The 21600-nt window shown below is 37.7% G+C and overlaps 1 protein-coding gene across 1 annotated transcript; it reads left to right on the top strand.

The window, feature by feature from the left end:
- The first annotated feature begins 19266 nt into the window (after positions 1-19266).
- On the top strand, positions 19267-21078 carry LOC104428378 (probable transcription factor At1g11510). Its single transcript, XM_010041373.3, has 2 exons — positions 19267-19505; positions 19780-21078. The coding sequence occupies exon 2, from the start codon at positions 19831-19833 to the stop codon at positions 20698-20700; it is 870 nt and encodes a 289-aa protein (XP_010039675.1). The 5' UTR covers positions 19267-19505; positions 19780-19830; the 3' UTR covers positions 20701-21078.
- The last annotated feature ends 522 nt before the right edge of the window (positions 21079-21600 follow it).

Below are 21600 nucleotides of genomic sequence, written 5' to 3'. Positions count from 1 at the left end.
CAGTATCACATCAGTAATTCGGACAAAGATAAGTTTCTTCTTCCATTTGTCTTTGAAAAATTTAAAGAAGGACTCTTTACTCATGTTAAAAGTCATACCATTCTTGCAAAATTCGACCATTCAACTCGCTTTCGTCATTCTAAATCTTCACAAATTCCGACTTATTTAACTCATTCCCAATATTCACATAACTACTATCCGTCAACAACATTGTCTTCGACCTTTTCAAGACCAACCAATCCTCCATATCAATAAGCTCAAAAATTTAAGAGTTCAATTCATTCAGTTGGAGGATCAAACTAGAAAATCACAAGATGTTCAAAGAATAAAATAGCACTTAGACCAAAAAACAGAAGCTATTGGCGTTATCCTATCGGAGCCAAATTTGGACAATGTTTGCACATGGGATTAGCAATGAAACTTGTGCTGCAAGTCTCTTCACAATCATCAACATATGAATTATTTGTTTCTGAAATTAATGATTTGCCAACGGCTCTATGAGCACTCGTTCATTCATCTGAAAGATTACCAACATATTCAAATAGGTAAAGCATGTCGTTGGCAATTGGATGTCTTGTATGCTGCAAGTGAACTCTTACCTACACCATGGCAGATTGAATAAAGTAGAGAGGAAGAGGATTAAATATCGAAGAGTTAAAACTAAATGATAAGGAAAGAAAATAGACCTAAAAGCCCGTTATAAGCATTATTTCAATGAAGACCTAAAACTGTTTATGGCAGAAATAAGAAAAGATGGATGACACGTGCGCCTCTTAATATGAACATAGCTAAAAGTAGAAAATGTTAACGCAGAGATCAGAAAAATAAAAATAAAAATCATACTCTGCTATTTTGTTTTGCACGGAAATGAAGGCTTATGTTGTATGATTTTTTTCTTTTTTCTTTTTAAATTTTCCTATTCAATTTCTCTCTTTTAAGTAAAATCATTACACTTTTTTTGAAATTCTTCGCATGGGACAAGGTTCGTCCGTGCCAAAAAGCTGCGGTTTTACATTAATAAAAACTTAGAACGTGGTATTAATTATTTTGTTAAAAACCTAGCTTTTATCTTGAAATCTCCATTTTGATATTCATTTGTTATTTCTTCCATGAGCACGTGTTTCACTCTTTTTCTTTGTTCTTTTTTGTTAATCGTGCAATTCCCACCACAGCTTTTATGACTTGCGATTGATTGAAGTATCACCTAAGAAGTACCGATACTCTCCGGAAGCCTTCGTATCATATCCGACACACTTCAATACACTCCGACACGCGGTAAATAAGTGTCGGGAAATCCGACACGTTGTCAACTCTTCCCGACACGCTCAGACATGCAAATCCGAAATTCCGACACGCAATTTTGATAAGCATTGGGTCAATTTTAAAAAATTTCAATACTTAGAATTCAAAATATAAATATAAGAAAAAAATAACGAGAATAACAAAAATAAAGAGGAAATAATAAAATTCTCACTCTCAAATTTCTCATTTATAAGTTTTAACATTCCCGTGAGTGACGATGGAACACCCCTCTTCTCACCGGCATCGCTCCGCCACCCCCGCAAACTTAAAGTTGTGATTTTTTTTTTTTTGCTTCTTTCCACCTCTCGCAGGCATCACTTATGAGTTATCTCTTTTGGTCTATGTCATTAGCTTGTGAGTAACCTCTTACATTTTTTATGGCGAATTTTGTTATTTCATTTTCTTTTGGTCGTACTTCGAGAGTTCTTGTCCTAGATTTTCATTTTTCTCGAACCTTGTTTTACAGAGGAGTTCCAAACTAGGCTATATCATGAACTCCGAACTTTTTCTGAGACTATAAGAAATCTCACTAATTTTTGACAAGTGTGAGAAAACATGACATGTTCCTTCAAATTTACTCTTTTGTGTTTGTAATTTTTGAATTTTTATTCAGTTTTTGTCAAATTAAAACAATGAATGATATTAACAAATTTTGAATTAATATTTTTAGTATAAATTAATTATATGATCTTTTTATTTTATTTTGCATTTATATATAAAAATATATATTTAATATATAACGTGTCAAAACGTGTCGGAATTCTCTATTTTTTTAGAAATAACATGTCGATATATTATGTCGTATCATATCGCGTGTCTGTGTCAGTGCTACATAGATTATCACTGCTAACTCGATCAAATCAATGCATAGTTTCAACAAGGTCTGAGAGAACTTCACTGAATGATCCTGCTGTCTAGTGACTGAAATTTAATGAAGCCAAATACCGTAGGACCAAGCATAGAAAAGTGCTGCTAAAATATTAAAAGAATTTCTTTTTTCTAAGTAAACTGGTCTTATTTCCACCACCTCACTTGAAAAAAAATGAATGGTGTGGATCCCTCAAAAATACTAAAATATTTTATTCTCGAGTCAAGGAATTGTTGAACCGGAATTACATGAATACTCAGTGACCAACAAAATAAGAGTTCTCAAAAATAAAGTTGAAAAAAAAAAAAGGGTTGTAGATGGTAAGGTATTTTCCCATTCACATGACAGAAAAAATTTTAAACTCTCCATAAAATAATAGGGGATTACAAAGAATGTCAATGTTATTGAAGAAATTGGTGAGACTGTCAGCAAGAAGAAGACTCCTAATGCCAACAATTTTGTTGCTTCCCTCACGTCGAAGCTGGAGGCTACTATGTCAAATGATGTACGGGACTATATTGATGACAATTAGCACACTGACTTGAGCGGGGAGTATTTGGAGAGAACTAAGGTGGTAGGTGGAGTCAAGGAGAGCTGAGCTGAAAGAAAATTGGAGTGAATTTCACTTTATTGAGATGCAAATAGCGGCATGGAGAAGCCAATTGATTGAATATGAGATCAATCTCGTAAAGGAATTCTATTCTCGATTTTCTTAGAAAAAGGTTATGAACTTTCGAACTGTCTACAAGCCCACCTCCGTCCCGGTGAGTCGTCTGCTACTTACAACTGATGTTTTGTCCCTGCTAAATGCTAATGAGGATGCTAGTCTCCATGCTCCTCTGTTCCTCCGTCATGTTGGAATATTGCAAGGGCGCAACCTTATTTGATGAGTACGTCTTGGAACTGGTTCACACAAGACAATACCGTGAGTCCCACTACTGCTAATCCTTGTAAATTTTATAGAAGCTGTCTGTCCTTTTGAAGGTGTATCCCGACAAGTCACCCGCCTGCCCAGCCAAATTCAACACTGGGACTGACTTTTCCTGCTTAATGAAGCAATGAAATTCTAACCTATGTCAATCTTAAGTTCTTTGGCGACACACACTGACAATTGACTAAAACTCACCCCAACTGTGCTTCTTCCTTCTCGAGGATGACAATATATGCTAACATCACTAGCAGCTGAAGGAAACAATCGATCATAGGTTACAGTATCGGTGAAGTATCGTATATGCTTTCACTTGCAACTCAAGTTGTAATGTACTGTATCTAAGAATAGTGAGCTAAATTTCAAGGGGATTGAAACTAAGATTTCTTGAAATTAATGTAGTGGGTGAATTTTTCAGATTTATGAGTGACTTTCTCTGGCATGGCAAAACAATGTATTAATGATTCAAAGTGGATGCTTGTCAATGTGAAATTTCTAACCCTACTCTGATTGCCACATGTTAGTGAGACTAGATCTTAACAGGAACTAAAAGGCCCATATACATATGTGTGTGTGTCTAGATAGCTCCTTTTCTTGTTCGCACTATACTCTTCCTTGACAACTTAAGAAAGCATACCTCTTTCTTTGGAAAAATCCCCACCACCTTTGCAATATTCTGTGTCTGCACCATCCCACCTTCAATCTACAATAATTGAGTTCTCAAATAATGACACCATTTTGTCTATTAATAATTATGATATTTGCAATCCCTAATGAATCCCAATTTTGCAAATAGTTATGGCAGGAAGTATTTCAAATTGCGGCAAAGCCATAAGCATCTAGAGTAGTAGTGTATTGTTATTGTTTGCAGATATAACAGTTGACAGTACAAAAAGACAAACCACAGAACACAATATTCTAAAGACCTCAAGCCTTGGGTATTTATTTTTCTAGTAAAACAAGCTATAGATACGTAAGGATGCCTACATGCATTATCCACACATGAAGAAATTCTCTCCGACGTGACTTGGGAATCTATTTTCTAGTGAAATAAGCTTTAGATTCATAACAAAGACAATACACATTATCCAAATATAAAGAAGTTCCCTCCCATATTTTCACAAATGCAACACTTACATGCCATAAAGATAAAGGGTCACCACTCAAATTAAATGTAGACAAAACATCAGTAAACAACAGGCGACTCACTGAGATGAAGACCATAACTTACTTTTGCATAGACCGACTTTTTGATATTGATCTTATGTTCAATCAATCGACATCTCAATACCACTACCCACATCTCAATAAGGTGTAGCTCACTCTAACTTTCTTTCGTCGCGGCCTTCCTTACTCATTCAGCAATCTCAGCTCTCTCCGAATGCTCTCCGCTCAAGTCAGTTTCCAAGATATCATTAATATGGTTCCCTACATCATTTGACGTAGAAGCCTCCAGCTTCAACTTTGGGGAAGTAACAAAAGTGCTGGCACCACGAGTCTTCTTCTTGCTAATAATCCCACCAATTTCTTCAACAGCATTGACATTCTTTGCAACCCCCATAATTTTGTAGAGAATTCAAAAAAAAAATCTGCCATGCAAATGGGAAAAACACTTTACCCTTTACAATCTTAATTTTTTTTTCAACTTTTTCTTAAGAACTTTTATTTTGTTGGTTAACTGGGTATTCATGTAGTCTCGATTCATATTTGCTTAACTCGAAAATAAAATACTTTAATATTTTTGGAATGGTTTATACCGTTTTTGCAAATTCAATCATAGATCATAGAAGCATCAACTCATCTTTGTCATCCTTACGAATTCTAGCTTTTTCGACTCCTCCCCGGTACCCACGTCACTACTCTCCGTTTTGACTTCCTCCAAGGAAATGACCGATAAGAAAGTGGACGGCATTGATTTCGACATCTTCAAGACTGGGACCTCCTCCCTTTCTTCCTTCGTATTCAAATGTTGTCAGTTTAGACTCCATTTCGGCTAATCCCTCGTCTGCTGGTCTTTTAATATGGCAGAAAATCTTTCTCCCATGTCTTAAGTATTTCTTTTCTTTCAAGCAAGGCTATGGGAATCAGACTGATCTGCTTAGAAAAAGCTTTAGCTAATCTCGAGGGCAGAAAATGAGTGTGTTTCGTCAGATTCTTCAATGGTTTTATGGGAAAATGCAAAGGACGACGCGGCGATGAGCATGCAGGTGGTAGCAAAAGTAAATCAGCTTTCAACACTGGGCCATTTTGTAACGAGGGATATTGAAATGGAGATTTTCAGAAGAAACATAATGAGATGTTTGAATGGTCTCAGGCCATGGGGAATGAGGAAACTTATAATAAGATGTGTCTTGTCGCGACCGCTGCTCTGACCGAGGAAATGAGCTTTATCTGCGCTCCTTCCTTTTTGCACTTCTCCTTTTGCTTGTGCTTGGCCTTTCCCAAGGCATCGTTAGTGCGCCGCCTTCTACGTTACTTTTCTTATGTTCAAACTAAATAAAAAGTACAGCAAATCTCTTTTAGAGGATTTTCCTCTTCCCCTTTCTGTCCACCGCAACAGATGAAAATTACTTTTCTTATGTTCAAATCACATCCAGTCGTTTTGGCGCAATCAGCAAGACCTATCTTTTTAATTAGAAAATTAAATTTTGCTTTTTTCCAATTTTTAATGCTATCCACGTCATAAATTAGCTTAGCGATGAAAAATAGATTATTTTCACTTATCACTTTTATGAATGGAGTCTTGCATAATTTTTATTTTTTCAATCTCCATCCTCTCCCTCTTTTCGCTTTTCCTGCTTTATGTTTAAACATAACTTATTCTGCACAAGCATCTTTTTTTTTTAATTGTTTTCAGACCTTATTAAAATTATGCATCGATTTGGTCGAGTTTGCAGTGACACTTCTCATCAATCAACCGTACATCCCTAAAACTTTAATGGAAACTGTACAATTATTAACAAAAGAGCACGAAAGAAAATGTGAGCCAAAGAGAGAAATTCGGGAGCCGAGGGGCTGAAACCATGACCACGACTTTAGGCCTTGCCTTTGCAAAGGCAAGCCTTCCCAGTGCTGGACTTCCACAAATGTCCTCACTAACATTTCGCCTCTTTGATTGTGCAAAGAGAGATTCTGATGTTGCTATTCCGAGATGAAAAGGAACCTCAATTCAAATCACACGTACATGTTGAAAACGATAGGGAATCTGGTCCCACGGGTCGCCGCGACCAGATCGAGCGGCCCCGCCACCTCCGCACGGAGGTCGCGGCGCGCGGGTCGCGCGACCGTCCCGCGAGGGTCGCCGCGACCCACCTGACGGTAGCGGCGACCCTCGCCGGACGGTCGCGCGACCCGCCGCTCCGCGACCTCCGTGCGGAGGTGGCCGGGGCCGCTCGATCTGGTCGCGGCGACCCTCGCCGGCCGCCTGCCCCTCGCCGGACCGCCTGCCTGTCCCTCACCGGACCGCCCGCCCTCGCCGGCGGTAATCAACCATTTATCCAAACGCTATTTTGCTCAAATATACTTTGCAATGGACTTTCACAAATACGATTTACCAAACATAATTTGCATTTCCAAAAACCCTTTTAACTCAAAGGTCACATTTTCCTAACCTCCCAAACGCACCCGAAGCATTCAGTTCTGATGTTGCTATTCCGCCAAGGCGATAAACTTTCGCCTAACCAAATATAGAAAATATAGAAAAGACAAGTTCAATTTTCGGTAGCCAATGAACTAATTACGTGATAGAACTCACTGGGTATATAGCCATCATAAACACATTGCATGGTTATTTTGCTCTAACATTTATTTATAGAATTGACTTGTTTTAAATTATATATTTTGTCTACATTTTTAGACCCAGAAAAATTTAACAAAAATTAACAAAGGATAAATTTATCACAAATGTACCAGTTTAAGATTTAGGGTTTTTGGTGGTCAAAAAAATAGTTTTTGATAAATTTATTATAGGTGTACAAATTTTTGATTTTTCAGAATATTAACCCTAAAATATTTAACTTATAGAGTTTTAGGAAATTGGTCTGGAGGATGAGGCTTGGGCTCAACTTGACTTCTTTTTTATGCTGCTGCAGGAGCGACTTCTTCCGTGTCAGTTTTTTAATCTCTCTTTTTTCTATTCATGCATTGGAAAGCAGAAGCTTTCTATTCTTTTTGCCTGCTTTGCTTGCTTCACCTCCCGATTGATCTTTGCATTTCTGTACAATTTCGAAACTCCGATTTCAGATTTTGGATCTCGATGCCAAAAAAAATTGGTGGAAAGTACTCAATCTTCAGTTTTTAGGATTAGCAATTAAAAAGCTCCCAAATATTAAACCTCTCGCCTCTCTATCATTAGACTAACTAAAATTTATCTATTTATTTACTATTTGGCAGAGTAATGTCAGTGGTTGATGTGCAAGTCGGACCATTGTTCCAGACCGGTATTTCCCTAAAATTATCAATGGAATTTTAAGTAATTTGATTTGAAGACGATGTAGTAAATTTATCCCAATGGAGTGGCCAAGACTCCCGACAATGGAGGTGTGACCAATATCCTATCCAGTCTACTTTGTTGTACTATTCATTCTCGATTATGTCTCGGGTTTTTTATTTTCGTGTAGTAATAAACCCCAACATTAAACTAAGTTTTTATTTGGAAATTACTCATTTCGATATTAATATTTTTGGCATTATATTTGCCTAAAAATATTGGCATGTATCTGATGGTGACCATTAATTTCATCACCATGAACATTTATTGTTCAAAGAATGAGAAATGATTTCTTCGGATCACATTTCCTTCGGATCTACCTTTTTTTTTTTTTTTTTTTGGTCTGATGGACTCCATCTTTGACAAACTACGATAATTATGTAAATAGTGACTGGTGGGATATTACGAAGAAGCCTTCTAAGCATGTCCCTAAACACTTTCACAACAAAAGCTTCATTTCACTTTTTATTTTCATAAGGGTTGCATAAGTCAGTCGAAATGGTTCAGAGGTACCCACCATGCATCATATCTCCCTTTTGATGACTTAAAAGTTTTTTTTTTAAATGTATAGGGAGTTGGACAATTAGAAGTATTAGAGTTCATGGTGATTATCGCATATATTGATTCCACATACCAGTCTCGCTTCAGTGATTCGGGCAAAGTATATTTCTTCTTCAATTTGTCTTTGAAAAATATCAAAAAGCACTCTTTGCTCATGTTAAAAGTATTTATCTCAAGAAATGACTAGTGAAAGCTCCACAACATATATATACACACATATATCTATGTCCCTCGTCGACCGTGACCCAATCAACTTCATCTATTTTGCAATATCACCATGTTAAAGATAAAGCCCAAACCCAATCAACATATATATCACCATCTATTTTGCAATGATATTTTGCAATATCATTGCAAACTATGAGTATTCTTCTCGTGGTAGAATCTGGGTTGGTTGGAACAAGGATCTTGTTTCTTTTGTGCCTATCTCTATCAATGACTAGGCTGTGCATGGTAGTCTGAAGCATAATATGTCTGGTGTGAGCTGCTGTATCTCTGCTATTTATGGAGAACATACTTTTCTGCGTCGTAGACCTTTGTGGGAGGACCTCCTCCACTTTAATGACTTGATGCAGGATTCGGCTTGGCTTGTTGTTGGGGATTTCAACGCCATTAAAGACCCATCCGATCGAGTTGGAGGTTCCAACGACTGGATCCCTTATTTTGATGAGTTTGCCCAATGCTTAGCACAAACAGAACTGATGGATCTCAGATATGTTGGCCTCCGTTATACTTGGTCTACCTCGGCAGGAGACGCCAGGAAGATGAGGAAGATCGATCGTGTTTTGATTAACAACAAATGGAACCTTCATTTCTCATTCTCTGAGGCTTCGTTTTTGAACCCTGGTATCTCAGACCATACTCCTATGATCGTCAGAGTTCTTCAACCGGTCCAAAGGAGGAAGCCGTTTAAGTACTTTGAATTTTGGGCTGACCAGCCAGACTTTAACTCAATTATTCGTCAGGCTTGGGACTCTTCCATCATAGGCGTTCCAATGTACATTCTTGTTTCCAAGCTGAAAATTGTCAAAGCTCGACTTAAGTTACTTAACCAAGACGCCTTCTCGGATATCTCTGTAAGAGCGGCCGAAGCAAGAGAGGCCCTTCGAAGCACTCAGGTTAGCCTTCAATCGGACCCTTACAACCTTTCTCTTGCTGAGTTGGAAAAATCTCAGCGTCATGGCTTTATTGATCTGAGGAATCAAGAAGAATCATTCTTCAGACAAAAGTCGAGAGTGAGATGGCTAAAAGAAGGTGACAGGAATACTAAGTTTTTCCACCATTCGGTGAAGAGGAGGCAGCTTACTAATAGGATCCTTTCCGTTAAGGATCAGTCGGGGGCTATTATCACTGATCCTGTTCTTGTGCCGCAAGTTTTTGTCCGTTTTTTCTCGAATCTGCTCTCTCATCATGAGGCTTTATCTAAACCTTCGCTTCAGGAGTTGAAGACGTTTGTTCGTCACCCACTTTCTGATGCTCAGGTGCGGTCCCTGTGTGAGCCGGTTTCTCCCTCTGAGATTAAGAATACTCTATTCTCCCTTGCCAAAGGCAAGGCCCTGTGTCCCGATGGATTCTCGGTAGAGTTCTACAAGACTAATTGGGACTTAGTGGGGCCATTGGTGGTGGAAGCAATCCAGGATTTCTTCTCTTCGGGACTGCTCCTAAAGGAGGTAAATACCACTATCCTCACCCTAGTTCCTAAAGTCCCTAACGCGAGTGCAGTCACTGATTTTAGGCCTATCGCATGCTGCAATACCATTTATAAAGTCATTACAAAAATCCTTGCTAATCGCATTGCTGCTGTCTTAAATGATTTGATAAGCCCTTCACAAAATGCTTTTGTAAAGGGTAGGAGGATTAGAGATAATATCCTCATCACTCAAGAGTTGTTTGCTGGATTTCACTTAGAGCCTTATCTGCCCAAATGTGCTGTTAAAGTTGATTTCCATAAGGCCTATGACACGGTTGATTGGGATTTCTTGGAGCTTGCTCTCCGTGCCTTCGGTTTTCCTGAGTGGATTATTTCGCTAATTATGGTTTGCGTACGTACGCCAAAATATTCCATCTCTATCAATGGTGATTTGCATGGTTTTTTCCCTGCTGGAAGAGGACTTAGGCAAGGTGATCCTATGTCACCTTACCTATTTACCTTAGTCATGGAAATTTTCTCTGGAATCTTGCTCTCCTGTACTGCTAGCAATGACTTCAAATATTTCTGGAGATGCAAATCTGTGAAGCTGACTCACCTCTTTTTCGCCGATGATGTATTCCTTTTCTGTCAAGCTGATTGGGCGTCGGTGACGTTGTTAAAAAAGGGTTTGGACATTTTCTCCTCTTGGAGCGGCCTCTACCCAAATAAAAACAAAAGTGAGATCTTCATCTCAGGAGGGGATTCATCTCTTCGTAATATGATGCTACAAGCCTTCGGTTTTCAAGAAGGGAAACTGCCGGTTCGCTATTTGGGTGTTCCGATTATTACTACTAGATTGGGCAAAGCAGACTGTGTTGCATTGACTGATCGTATTACTGCCAGGGTTCAATCTTGGGCGCAACGATTTCTGTCCTTTGCTGGGAGGCTGCAACTAATAAGGTCAGTACTCTTTTCAATTCAAACATATTGGACCAGTATCTTCAACCTTCCGTCCTCGGTTATAGATAATATTGAGCGCATTTTGAGACAATTTTTATAGAAAGGCACGACGCTAGGCCGGGGTGGGGCCAAAGTTTCCTGGGATGATGTCTGTCTCCCAAAGGTTGAGGGCGGTCTAGGCATTTGGAAACTTAAGGATTACAACAAAGCCTCCATGCTTAAATTTATTTGGATTCTTTTCACTAATAAAGAATCGTTGTGGTGTCGGTGGGTACACTCTAACTTCTTAAAGAGAAGAAACTTTTGGATTTCTTCCCAGCCTCGTTGTTGTTCTTGGGCATGGAAAAAAATCCTTCAACTGAGGAATTACTTTCGCTTATCCTTTGTGTGGAAGATTGGAAATGGACTATCAGTGTCTCTTTGGCATGATCACTGGCTTTCTTGTGGCCCGCTTGATGCCTTTATCCCTTGCTCATTCCGTGAAGGCTTGTGTCTTCCTGACAATGCTGTTGTTGCGGATCTGTTTACCTCTATGGGTTGTTTATTTAAATCCTTTTTGGAAAGATGGGGGATCTCTCTTCCGGTCCTCTCTTCGGCTCGTGATAGGTTTACCAGTGCTTTGTGACGCTTCGGATCATTCTCTCGTAACTTCAGCATGGAATTCCATTAGAGTCAAGAAGGATCATGTTGATTGGGCGTCTTTTGTTTGGGACAATGCTGTAGCCCCGTGGTTCCAGTTTAATTTATGGCTTATAACTAAAAATCGCCTGCCGACCCAGATGCTGCTTCTTTCTCAAGGTAGGATCGACTATAATGTTTGTGCCTTCTGCAATGATGTTCCAGATTCTGTCGAACATTTATTCTTCGGGTGTCGCACCTCGACTTCTCTGGCCTATTTTTGGGCTGCCAGGTGTAACCTCCCATGGCGGAATAGATGTTGGAAAGATATTCTCAGCTGGGCCTTAAAGTTCTTATATGGTAAGGACTTCTTCCATTGCATTGTGCGGTTCTCGTTTGGAGCTATGTGTCACCTTATTTGGAAAAAGAGGAATGCGATTATATTTCAGGGCGAATCCTTAGTGGTCTCGGCTCTAAAAAATCACTTTATTAAGGTTGTGAGGGATAAAGCTATAACATTCAAAGATGTTCCTCCTACCCCGAGGAATAAGAGGCTTCAGCGTGGTTGGGGGTTTGACCCTACGATGTTCTCTAGGCTGACTAGTGCTCCTTAGTCGCTGCTTTGCACGAGTTGCTCCTATCTTTCTTGGCTCTCCGTTCTTAGCCGCTTCCTTAGGGGGCTGAGGGTTGGTCAGCCTTGTTGTTATCTCTTTCCCGCTTGTTTGTTTTGTTGCTGTGCCCTTGTGGCTTCCTTGTCTGCCTATGTGGCCTCTTACATTGGCTCCCCTTCACTTTCTCTCCTTTTGAGGATTGAGTGTAGGTTTTTGGTGCCGATCTTTTGTATATTGCCTTAACTTTATCTATATATTTATTACCTTTACCAAAAAAAAAGAAAGAAGATAAAGCCCAAACCCTTACTCCTTCAATCATTCTCTCATCTCTCATGACTTCAACACCATTCTCCCCCCTGCCATCTTGTTTTCGAGGCTGGGCCAGCCGTTTTCAAATTGCAACGTTTATTAGCAAACAGTGTTGTGGGTATGGTAGGTCGCAATAGAAATAATGGATGGTCACGCTCTCATCTATATTTATAAAATCTTCCTCGTTGGTGCCCATCAGCATCACCATCATATTCTTCTTTCTCATCAAAACTTCATAACTTACAAAATCATATATTTTTAAATTAAGCAAATAATTATTTCATGATTTTGTCTTTGTGTTTAAAAATGTAGATCATCTAAATTGATCCATGCAAATTTTGACTGCAAAGCAATTATGTCCATCCATCAATTGAAGCTAGTCTCAGGAATGGCCAAAAAAGCAAAAATGCGGAGAGATATATAGTGTGTAGACATGACTAGTGTACCTGATACACAAGAAAGTTGCTTCAACAATTAAAACTTCACTTCGTTCACAAAAAATCTCCAGTCTGAAAAGCCAATGTACTTTTGCGATGGTCTACACATCAGTCGTGGCGTAGTCTTTCACATTTTCTTATAAAAACATTTATGAATCTGATGGAACAAACTCATTTCTGCCATCACGATTTTGAAAAGTTTTGTTTTTAAGTAGATTAGTTTGATTTCCTCCGCCTCACATGAAAGAAGACAAAGGCATGATTTGATTCCAACACCCCAGGCACCCGGAGGAGTCTCGTTCGCGTGCCGCAATGATCCACTTCAGCTTTCCCAGCATTTCTCCGAGGCGGCGCAAAGGAGGGTCCTTTGTCTCTCGTTTGCATAAAACGGTACCAAAGCGAGAGAGAGAATGAGAGAGGATAAGCAAGGGAGAGCGACCGTAATTAAATACCTCTGCAAGTGCCTTTATTTTAAAAGCTTAGCAAATATGAGGCGGTGGAAATCGAACTAGTCTGCTTAGAAAAAACTTTTCATAATCTTGAGAGTAGAAAATAAGTTTGTCTATTAGATTCTTAAATATTTTTATAGAAAAAATGCAAAAGAAGACTCGATGGTTGGTATGTATGCAGACGCAGAAGCATATCAGCTTTTGACACTAGAAATTTGCGAACGAAGTGAAGTTGCGATTGTTGGAACAACATTTTTGTGTGTCAGGGAGACGTCTTGTCTGTCCCAACTACACACTCCGTTTTTCGATTTTTCTAGCCATTCTTAGGACTAGCTTCGATTGATGGATGGACTAAGGATGAACATTGGTCTCGAATCCTATTGGTTGCACGGGATCTTAAATGTGATGTCGGGATGGTGGGTCTTTCGCTAGCGTCATCCCAGGTTTACCCCGCCGGCTGCTGGCTGTACGGGGGTTCCTAGGTCATAAAAAAAACAAAAAAAAAACATCAATCTCGGATCAACCCTAGACCGATCATAGAATAGTCCAATCCTGCCGATCCTAATCCAAGTCTCAAGAAGACTGGATTAGTCATTAGTTATGGAATTCCTGAACTAGTATTGTGTAAGTTAGTTCTCAATCCTAAAAGTTTAGAATCAGTTCAACTTGAATCAACCCTATATGATATATTATTCATAATTTTTTTTTATATAGAGAAAATCCTAAAATAAACAGTATCAACAACGTTAAATAACTCCTTGGTGAAGAGTTCAATTCAAGCAATTTCATACTATTCTTTAATAATTTAAATTTTTAATATCTCTTACGGCATCAACAACCATAATTCATAAATGAGAAAAATGTTTTTGTAGGGAGTTCTCATGGTGTCCTCAAGGGCACAATTAGTTCCTCACAACATCCTCCTTTAGTCATTTTTTTTCTATCTTATATGTCTTCTTAATCTTCAATTTACTAAAATAAAAAAAAACTTTTTCACTCGCCACTCAACATTCATCTCGCTTGCTTTGGATCTCGCTTGTATTGCTCGCCAATTGATGCTCGCCTGGCTTGTTGCTCTCCGCTTGATGCTTGACACTCAACGTTCGATACCCGTTGCTCACCTCACTTAACTAATCTGGCTTATCACCGAACCCATCGGGTCAGTCCAGTTTTCGATTGCCTTTTTAGGGAGTATAAAAAATGAAATAAAAAATTATTGATTGATCCCGAATTGACTCTAAAATCGGATCAAACCCGTTTGATCGATCTGGTTTTCAATCGCCTTTTAGGGAATAAAAATAAAAATAAAAAAATTATCAATTGGTTCCAGGTTGATCATAGAATCGGATTGAACCCATTGAATCATTCTGATCTTCAGTCCCAAATTAATATGGTTGATCGTCAATCCAAAAAATTAAGAATTAGTACTCTGTAGGTTGATCATAGGATTAAATGGTGAATCGGTCTAACCCATACCATACTCATCCTTAAGATGGACATAGCTACTTTGCACTTTAAGTTTGCATGGATCAATTTAGTTAATCTTCATTTTTAAACACAGAGAAAGAATCATGAAATGATTGTTTGCTCAATTTGAAAACAAATGATTTCACAACTGATTAAGTTTTGATGAAGGAGATAGACCAACTTTAAGACGCTTAAAGGAAAATTGTGAATGAGCTTCGATGAGGGTAAATTAGTCTACTCAAAAGTTGAAATTTGAAAAAGTTAGGGAAGAGATGTTCATTTTGGTTGCGGAAATATTGTTTTGCTAAGATAAAATGGCAAACATAATATATAAATTTTTTTGTCTAGAGACGTGGGCAAAATGTATAAATTAGGATGAGTCAGTGCAATAGATAAATGTTAAAGCAAAATAATTAAGGAGTGTGTTTGTAGTGACTATACATCAAATGCGTTCCTTCACATAATTAGTGCAATGACAAGAGAAAATTGAACTCTAGTCTCTTCCATATTTTGTCAAGAGTTTATATTTTTGGCTTCACATTAAATTTTCTTACCCAAATATTGCATGTCGCTACTCATTTTAATTTCACACTGTAAAATTACTAAAGACCTACTTTTACGTTTCAAAATAAGGCAAAACAATATGTTGACATGAAAAACTTTATTTTTGACTAATTTATGTGCTAAAAATGTTTACTTCTTCTTCTTAAACCACTTCGACCTCTTTAAATATTAATTCTGCTGTCACGTTCTACAAAAGTGCATTTTTTAAGTTTACCTAAATTAAGAAATTTTGGAATGAAACCAACCCTCCTCAAAAGATTCATTTTAAAAACAAGCGAACCAAAGCTATAACTCTCTCCCTGTGGCATGTAAATCCAATAATTTCCGTTGCCTCCGGTCCTCATTCCCACGTTTATATTAGAAGCCAACGCTAAAGGTCTTCTATTTCCCACGACAATTAATGGAGAAATCTGACCAACAATTTATTTTTTTATTATTTTAGAAATTGAAGAAACTTTGCTTTTTGGATATTTCATTTTTAAATACTTAAACTAAATAGTTTTAGGGGGAAAAAGGGCGTGGTCCAACCGTCCCTTCTCCCACTTTCCAAGAAAAATTAAAAGCGCATACGAAAATCACGTCACACACTCTTCCTCTCTGCATAGAACAGAGAGCCAACACCGAAATTATTTCTAAACTTTGTCAATTCTATAGCTGAAGGATCCTCTGATTTTGAAACTTTCATCGTACAGTCATCATTGACTGCCCATTCGCGTTTATTTTCAGGCAAGAAACGTAATCACAGAGGTATTTAATTATGGTCGCTCTCTTTCTCTCTCTCTTCTTCACTTACGGTACGATTTGATGCAAACGAGAGACAAAAGGACCTTCCTTTGCGCTGCATCAGAGAAATGCGGGGAAAGCTGAAGTGGATCACTGTGACAGGCGAACGAGGCTCATGGGTGCCTAGGGGGTTTTTGCTTTTCTTCGGGCTGAACGGTATTTATCGTAGCCCAGCACTGTTTAGACTAGGCATGTGTATAAACAGTGGGAATTCCCTAACATAAGATATCAAAGAATCTCTTCGCACAGTTGAAAGTACGATCATCGCTCAGCGAGAAAAGCAGAAGCAAAAAATGACCAGGCGTCCTCTCATCCTGCCCCGCTCCCAACTTCTCCAACTTCTGGATCTCTCTCTTCCCTCTTCTTTTTCTTTTGATCTTTTCTAATTAATTGTACAATTTCCAACAAATTTCTCTCTTCCACTCTCCTTTTTCCTTCTATTTTATATTTAATCGATGGCCACACATTTCCATTAAATGTTCTGGAAAACGCAAGAGCTTTGGCAATTTCATTCCACAATTTCTCAATTCAGATGAACTTAATATACTCTTTATGGAAGTTTAGAACTCGATGGCCGAATCACATATTCAAGGGCAAGGGAGTGGTTTAAAGAAGAAAACATATTTAGCCCTTTAACACCCCAAAAACATATTTAGCCCTGTCCCAATGCTATTTACCTAAATGAATGATTTAGATATTAACATTGATTAGGCTTGGATTCCCTAGACTAGAGTTAGGGTGTAATAATTGAACATAGATCATAAATCATTTATCCAATTTCCCAAAAAGACCTCTTACATGCTAAAAGGAAATAATAATAAAAAAATCCAATTTATTACATAATAAACATTTTCTGAAAAAAAAAATTGGGGGATAAGCCCATTGTTAAAATTCCTTTATAAATGAAGAAAATCATTATAAAATGCACATATAAATTTAATTCTATTTTTTGTTTTAGGGGCCTAATTTTTCTATGCAAGAAATAGATGATTAAGTTGTCAAATTTTAGGTGTTAACATAGACCTAGACTTGTTTTTTATATAAGCTGGAGCACTTCAATTCAAGACCAAGTGCTATGTATCTTAATTGCACCCAATTTCAGTTGCATTGCCTCGGGGGAATGTTCAGTATTTTAATAAAGGAGAAAAAGGAAAAAAAAAAGATTTGAATGTAAAAACATTAAAAATGAAACTTCAACTCCCTATTAAATGCATTTATTGGGTACGTGAGAAGATAATGACAGAAAATTTTAAAATAGAATCACGGTGGATGTTATCTCACTCTAATTAGTGTTTTTCAAGTTGTGTCTCGTTTCCTTTTTGGGTATTTATTCACAATGCCGACTATGTAAATATTCATGACAAGGCATGTACATGCAGCAGTACTATATATACTTGTTATTTTTATGGTTTGACAATTTTCATAACACGTGTTATTAATATTTCGAAAGATTGAGTGCTTTCTATTACTTATTGAGATAACTGAGTCTCTTGATTTCTTACTCGGTATTCTTTTTGGAACAAAGAAAAGTTCCTTTTATTTGATAATATTCATTCTTATATAGGAAAATGTCTCTAACTTATGGTAAAAAAGAAGGAACACAATGGTATCATTGGAATTTTTTTGCCAGAAAATTGTACCAAAGAATATTGTTTAAGTTGCTTTTTCCATAAAAGAAATTTAATACTTGGTACTTGATAATTGATAGTGGCAAATCATGCGTGCGATAACTTGATCCTCATAAACTATTCGATGACTTTATTTTTTTTTTCCACTTATATGTCTATTCCACTTGCATGTGTGATAGTCACATTGCTCAACACCAATTCTATTTGATTAGTGGACTCAAAGGCTATCAAAGGTCGATGATTTGCTAGTGGTGTCATAACAATTACTCGTATGAAAGAGGGGGCTGTCACGATAACTATACATTTTTCTTTCATAGTTATCGGTGTATTTAAAGACATTTCTAATGAAATATAATCGACAATTCATTTAATCTGTCATTATATTTATTGTTGAAAAATTATCTCGAACAAATAATATTTGAAATTAAGATGATATGATAAAGTAGATAACGTAGATAAGAGATGTTAATGAAATGTGTCATGATAATTTTTATATTTTATTTTAGTTTTGACGCTTATTATTTGAGATTTAACTTTCACTTAATATTAAGTCATATTTGTTAAGTTACTATAATGGATGCCTTTTCAATTTTGTAGAAAAGGTGCGATCAATAGTTTCGATAAGTCCATCCATATAGCCAGAAACTTCTATCAATCACACTGTAAACTATGAAAATCAATATATTCCCAAATAAATTATTTGCCTTGTATTTGGAAAAAAATTATACCATTTGTTTTTAATGATTTGAGCTATATTTGTTTAAAAATAATTGCTCATATCAATTCAAAAAAAAGAAGGAAGGAAAAAAATTTCTATTTTTAACAAAAAATATTTAGAGATAAATTGTTAATAACAATGAAAATGATCTCATTGATTACTTTTTCTCAAAAGATTTTTTTTTATGAAAAATATATTTCAAATAATTTATTTTGGGCTAAATAACATAAATTGGAGGGAGACTTTAGAGAAATGTCAAATATTTAGAAATTGGAAATAATCCCACCAAAACATTCAATGGCATAAAAGAGCACCTAAAATTACGAAGTATTACTAAAATAGAAGGAAAAAAGACCAATGGATGTTACCAAATATCTTTTGAAAGAACATAAGAGTCAACCTCGTTCAATTGTGTCCGTTGCCTATGTTGAAAACATTTTGCACATTCATATTTAGATGAAGACTTGTAAATGAATTCAGTTACATAATTATATATATAAACATAATGTGTAAAAAAAATTTCTATGCTAACAATTGACCTAATAAAAGTTTAACATTTATTATTGAGAGACTCCATTTGGAAATTGTGAGAAATGAAGAACTTCTAAACGTGATGATTTACACCATCTTTTTTTTTCTTCTCTTTGATCAAAGTGAAAAGAATGTTAGTTAAGTGATCTCCTTTAAAAGACAAGATTTACATTATTCTTTTTCTGATATTTCTATGATAGATAAAAATTCATCATTTCTTTAATAAACACTATTTTAAGAACGAGTCCTAGAGAATTAGTGAGACAAGCTTTAGCATCTGAAAATTCACTTTGTATGTTGGTACGGGCTTGGCCCGATAAGACTTCCGCGATAGATACGCTATCATTTCGTTTCTCCACGCTCTCATCATTACCTTCTTGCGGAGCACGCCAACTTCGGTCGCAGATGGCTCCATCTCGGCCACAGTTTCACTTCCTCTCTGTCGCATGTCACTTTCCCTAGTCAGAAACACCAAGGCGTCGCGTAGAGCTAGGGTTTCTGCGACTCCAGCCGAGGCGTCTCTTGTCTTCTTCGCGAACTTCGCGAACCCAGCCAACTGTCTTCTTCGCGAAAACGGCCATCATACCTGCGGTTGAAGTTTCCGGGGAGCTGTCGACCCACAGTCCGTTCACAATCAGGTTCCACTCTTCCGGTAAGAAAAGACTCATAGATGCCTGAGACCAAATCGCTAAGTTCCTGTTCGTTACTAGGGCCTCGTCTAGAATGGATTGCGGATTAGGCTTGCATGCTTGAAATAAAAGAGATTGCGCGAAAGTATAGCCGCCATCCATTCACCCAAATGTGCGTTAGATTCCTTCAGTCATTGCTCCTAGAAACCATTTCTCTACTTTGGTTATGTTCCACGGGATATACTGATATTTAGCCTTGGGTCTGACCAAATAACCGCATTTCTCTACTTTGACCAGTACTTGGAAGAAAAAGAAACATACTCAGACCTCGGAGCAAAACCCTCTCTCATGTCTTCAAAGCGTAAAGTTCTTGTCAAGGAGAAGCTGCCGGCGGCTAAATCGGACAATGAGCAAAAGAATAATGAGGAAAGTCCCTCGCAGCCCAAGCCTGCCCCTCCTCGACCGCAAAAATCGGCCCCGTCTTTGAAGAAGTTGAAAACAGTGCCATCCACTTCGTTGAAACAAGTTGAAGTAGAAAAGCTTGGACATGCCGGAGAGGAGTCAAAGAAGCTGGCATTCCAGAAGATATGGGGCGATGACGACGAGATAACCCTTTTGCAGGGTATAATTGATTACTGTGAGAAGGGCATGGACCCCTTCTCAAATGTTAGTGCATTTTATCATGATGTCAAGGGATTACTTCGGGAAGACTTCACGGAGAGCCAATTGGCCAACAAGGTTCGGGTTTTTAAGAAGAAGTATAGGAATAATAAGGGGAAGGGCAAGGTTGGAGAGGATCGGGTGTTTTCGAATTCTCATGAGGGGAAAATTTTTGAGTTGTCGAAGACGATTTGGGGTGTTGAGATGCGAGGCAATGCCACTAGCGGTAGAGAAGAAATTGGTGTGACTATTGAGAATAAGAAGACTGATGGTGCTGGAATGTTTGTGGCTCCCCCCTGGTCAAAGTCGGAGGCATCAAAGTCAAATGATTCACAGGAGCTTCTTGATGACATATCGCACATGTGTAGGATCGGCTTGGACGAGGGATCTTTGAATCAGGGGTTGGCATTGTTGGAGCCCTCAAAGAGGGCGGAGTTGAATGAAAGATGGAGTAAATTGTTCTGTGCTGAGATGCAGATAGTGGCGGAGAGATGCGCAGTGATTGAAGATCAGCTCAAGCTCATTTTGGAGGCCTATTATCGCTCTACTGAGAAGTAGGTTGTGGGCTTCAGGTTTTTTGATGGGTGGTATAGCATTCTAACAATGCTGTTTTGGGCACCATGGTTCTGATGACTTTCGATCATTTTGTATATCCTTTTTGGGCTCCAGATTTTTTGATGGGTGGCATAGTGTTCTAACAATGCCTTCGGGAGCTCTAATCTGATGTAAAGTTATATTAGACGAATTAGAAGGATGCAATTGGAAGTACTGTTATCCTTGTTCCCTCCAACATCTGTAATTTGCTGATGTTGGTTACTCACCAATTGCCGTGGTGATGGAGCTAACCTCTTTTAGGTGCTTATTAGATCCAAGAGTTACCGATTTACATTTATTTGCACCTTTTTTTGGGATGCACGAAGCTTAGCAAATTACTTATAGTCCAAGAACGGAGGACTGTCTGTTGCATATAAATCGTTTTGTTTAATTGCCATAAAGTGTGAGTGCTGCTTGTTTTTTTTTACTCTCTTATAGATTCTTGTTATGCTTGATTTGTTTGATGCAGTCTTGCATCACATGTGCTGGATGAGTACATGTGCACTTGCTTGTGACTGAATGTTTCCTGTATTGTTATAATGGTTTTCATGCTGCAGCAATTTTTATATCAATATGACTTAAATTAATCGAAACCAATTTGTGTATTTATTAGATAATTGAGCAAAGCAAAGTTTCTAGATCCTTTCCGTGAAGCCAGACCAGAGCATGTCAATTATTGGGTAACAGCCACAAAATAGTTATGGATGTTTCTAAAATTTTCCGGAATGATGATTCAATTTTCATTTTCAGACTGTTTGGTTACCTGATTTGAAATTATCTGTATGCTATCAAGGAGCTTATGTCTTGGCTGAGGGAGATTTTAGATTATTTTACTTATATGGATAGCAAGGTTGCATCTTGTCT

This window comes from Eucalyptus grandis, chromosome 2 (assembly GCF_016545825.1).
Source record: "Eucalyptus grandis isolate ANBG69807.140 chromosome 2, ASM1654582v1, whole genome shotgun sequence".
Taxonomy (NCBI): domain Eukaryota; kingdom Viridiplantae; phylum Streptophyta; class Magnoliopsida; order Myrtales; family Myrtaceae; genus Eucalyptus; species Eucalyptus grandis.
This window is presented reverse-complemented; position numbering and strand designations above follow the sequence as displayed.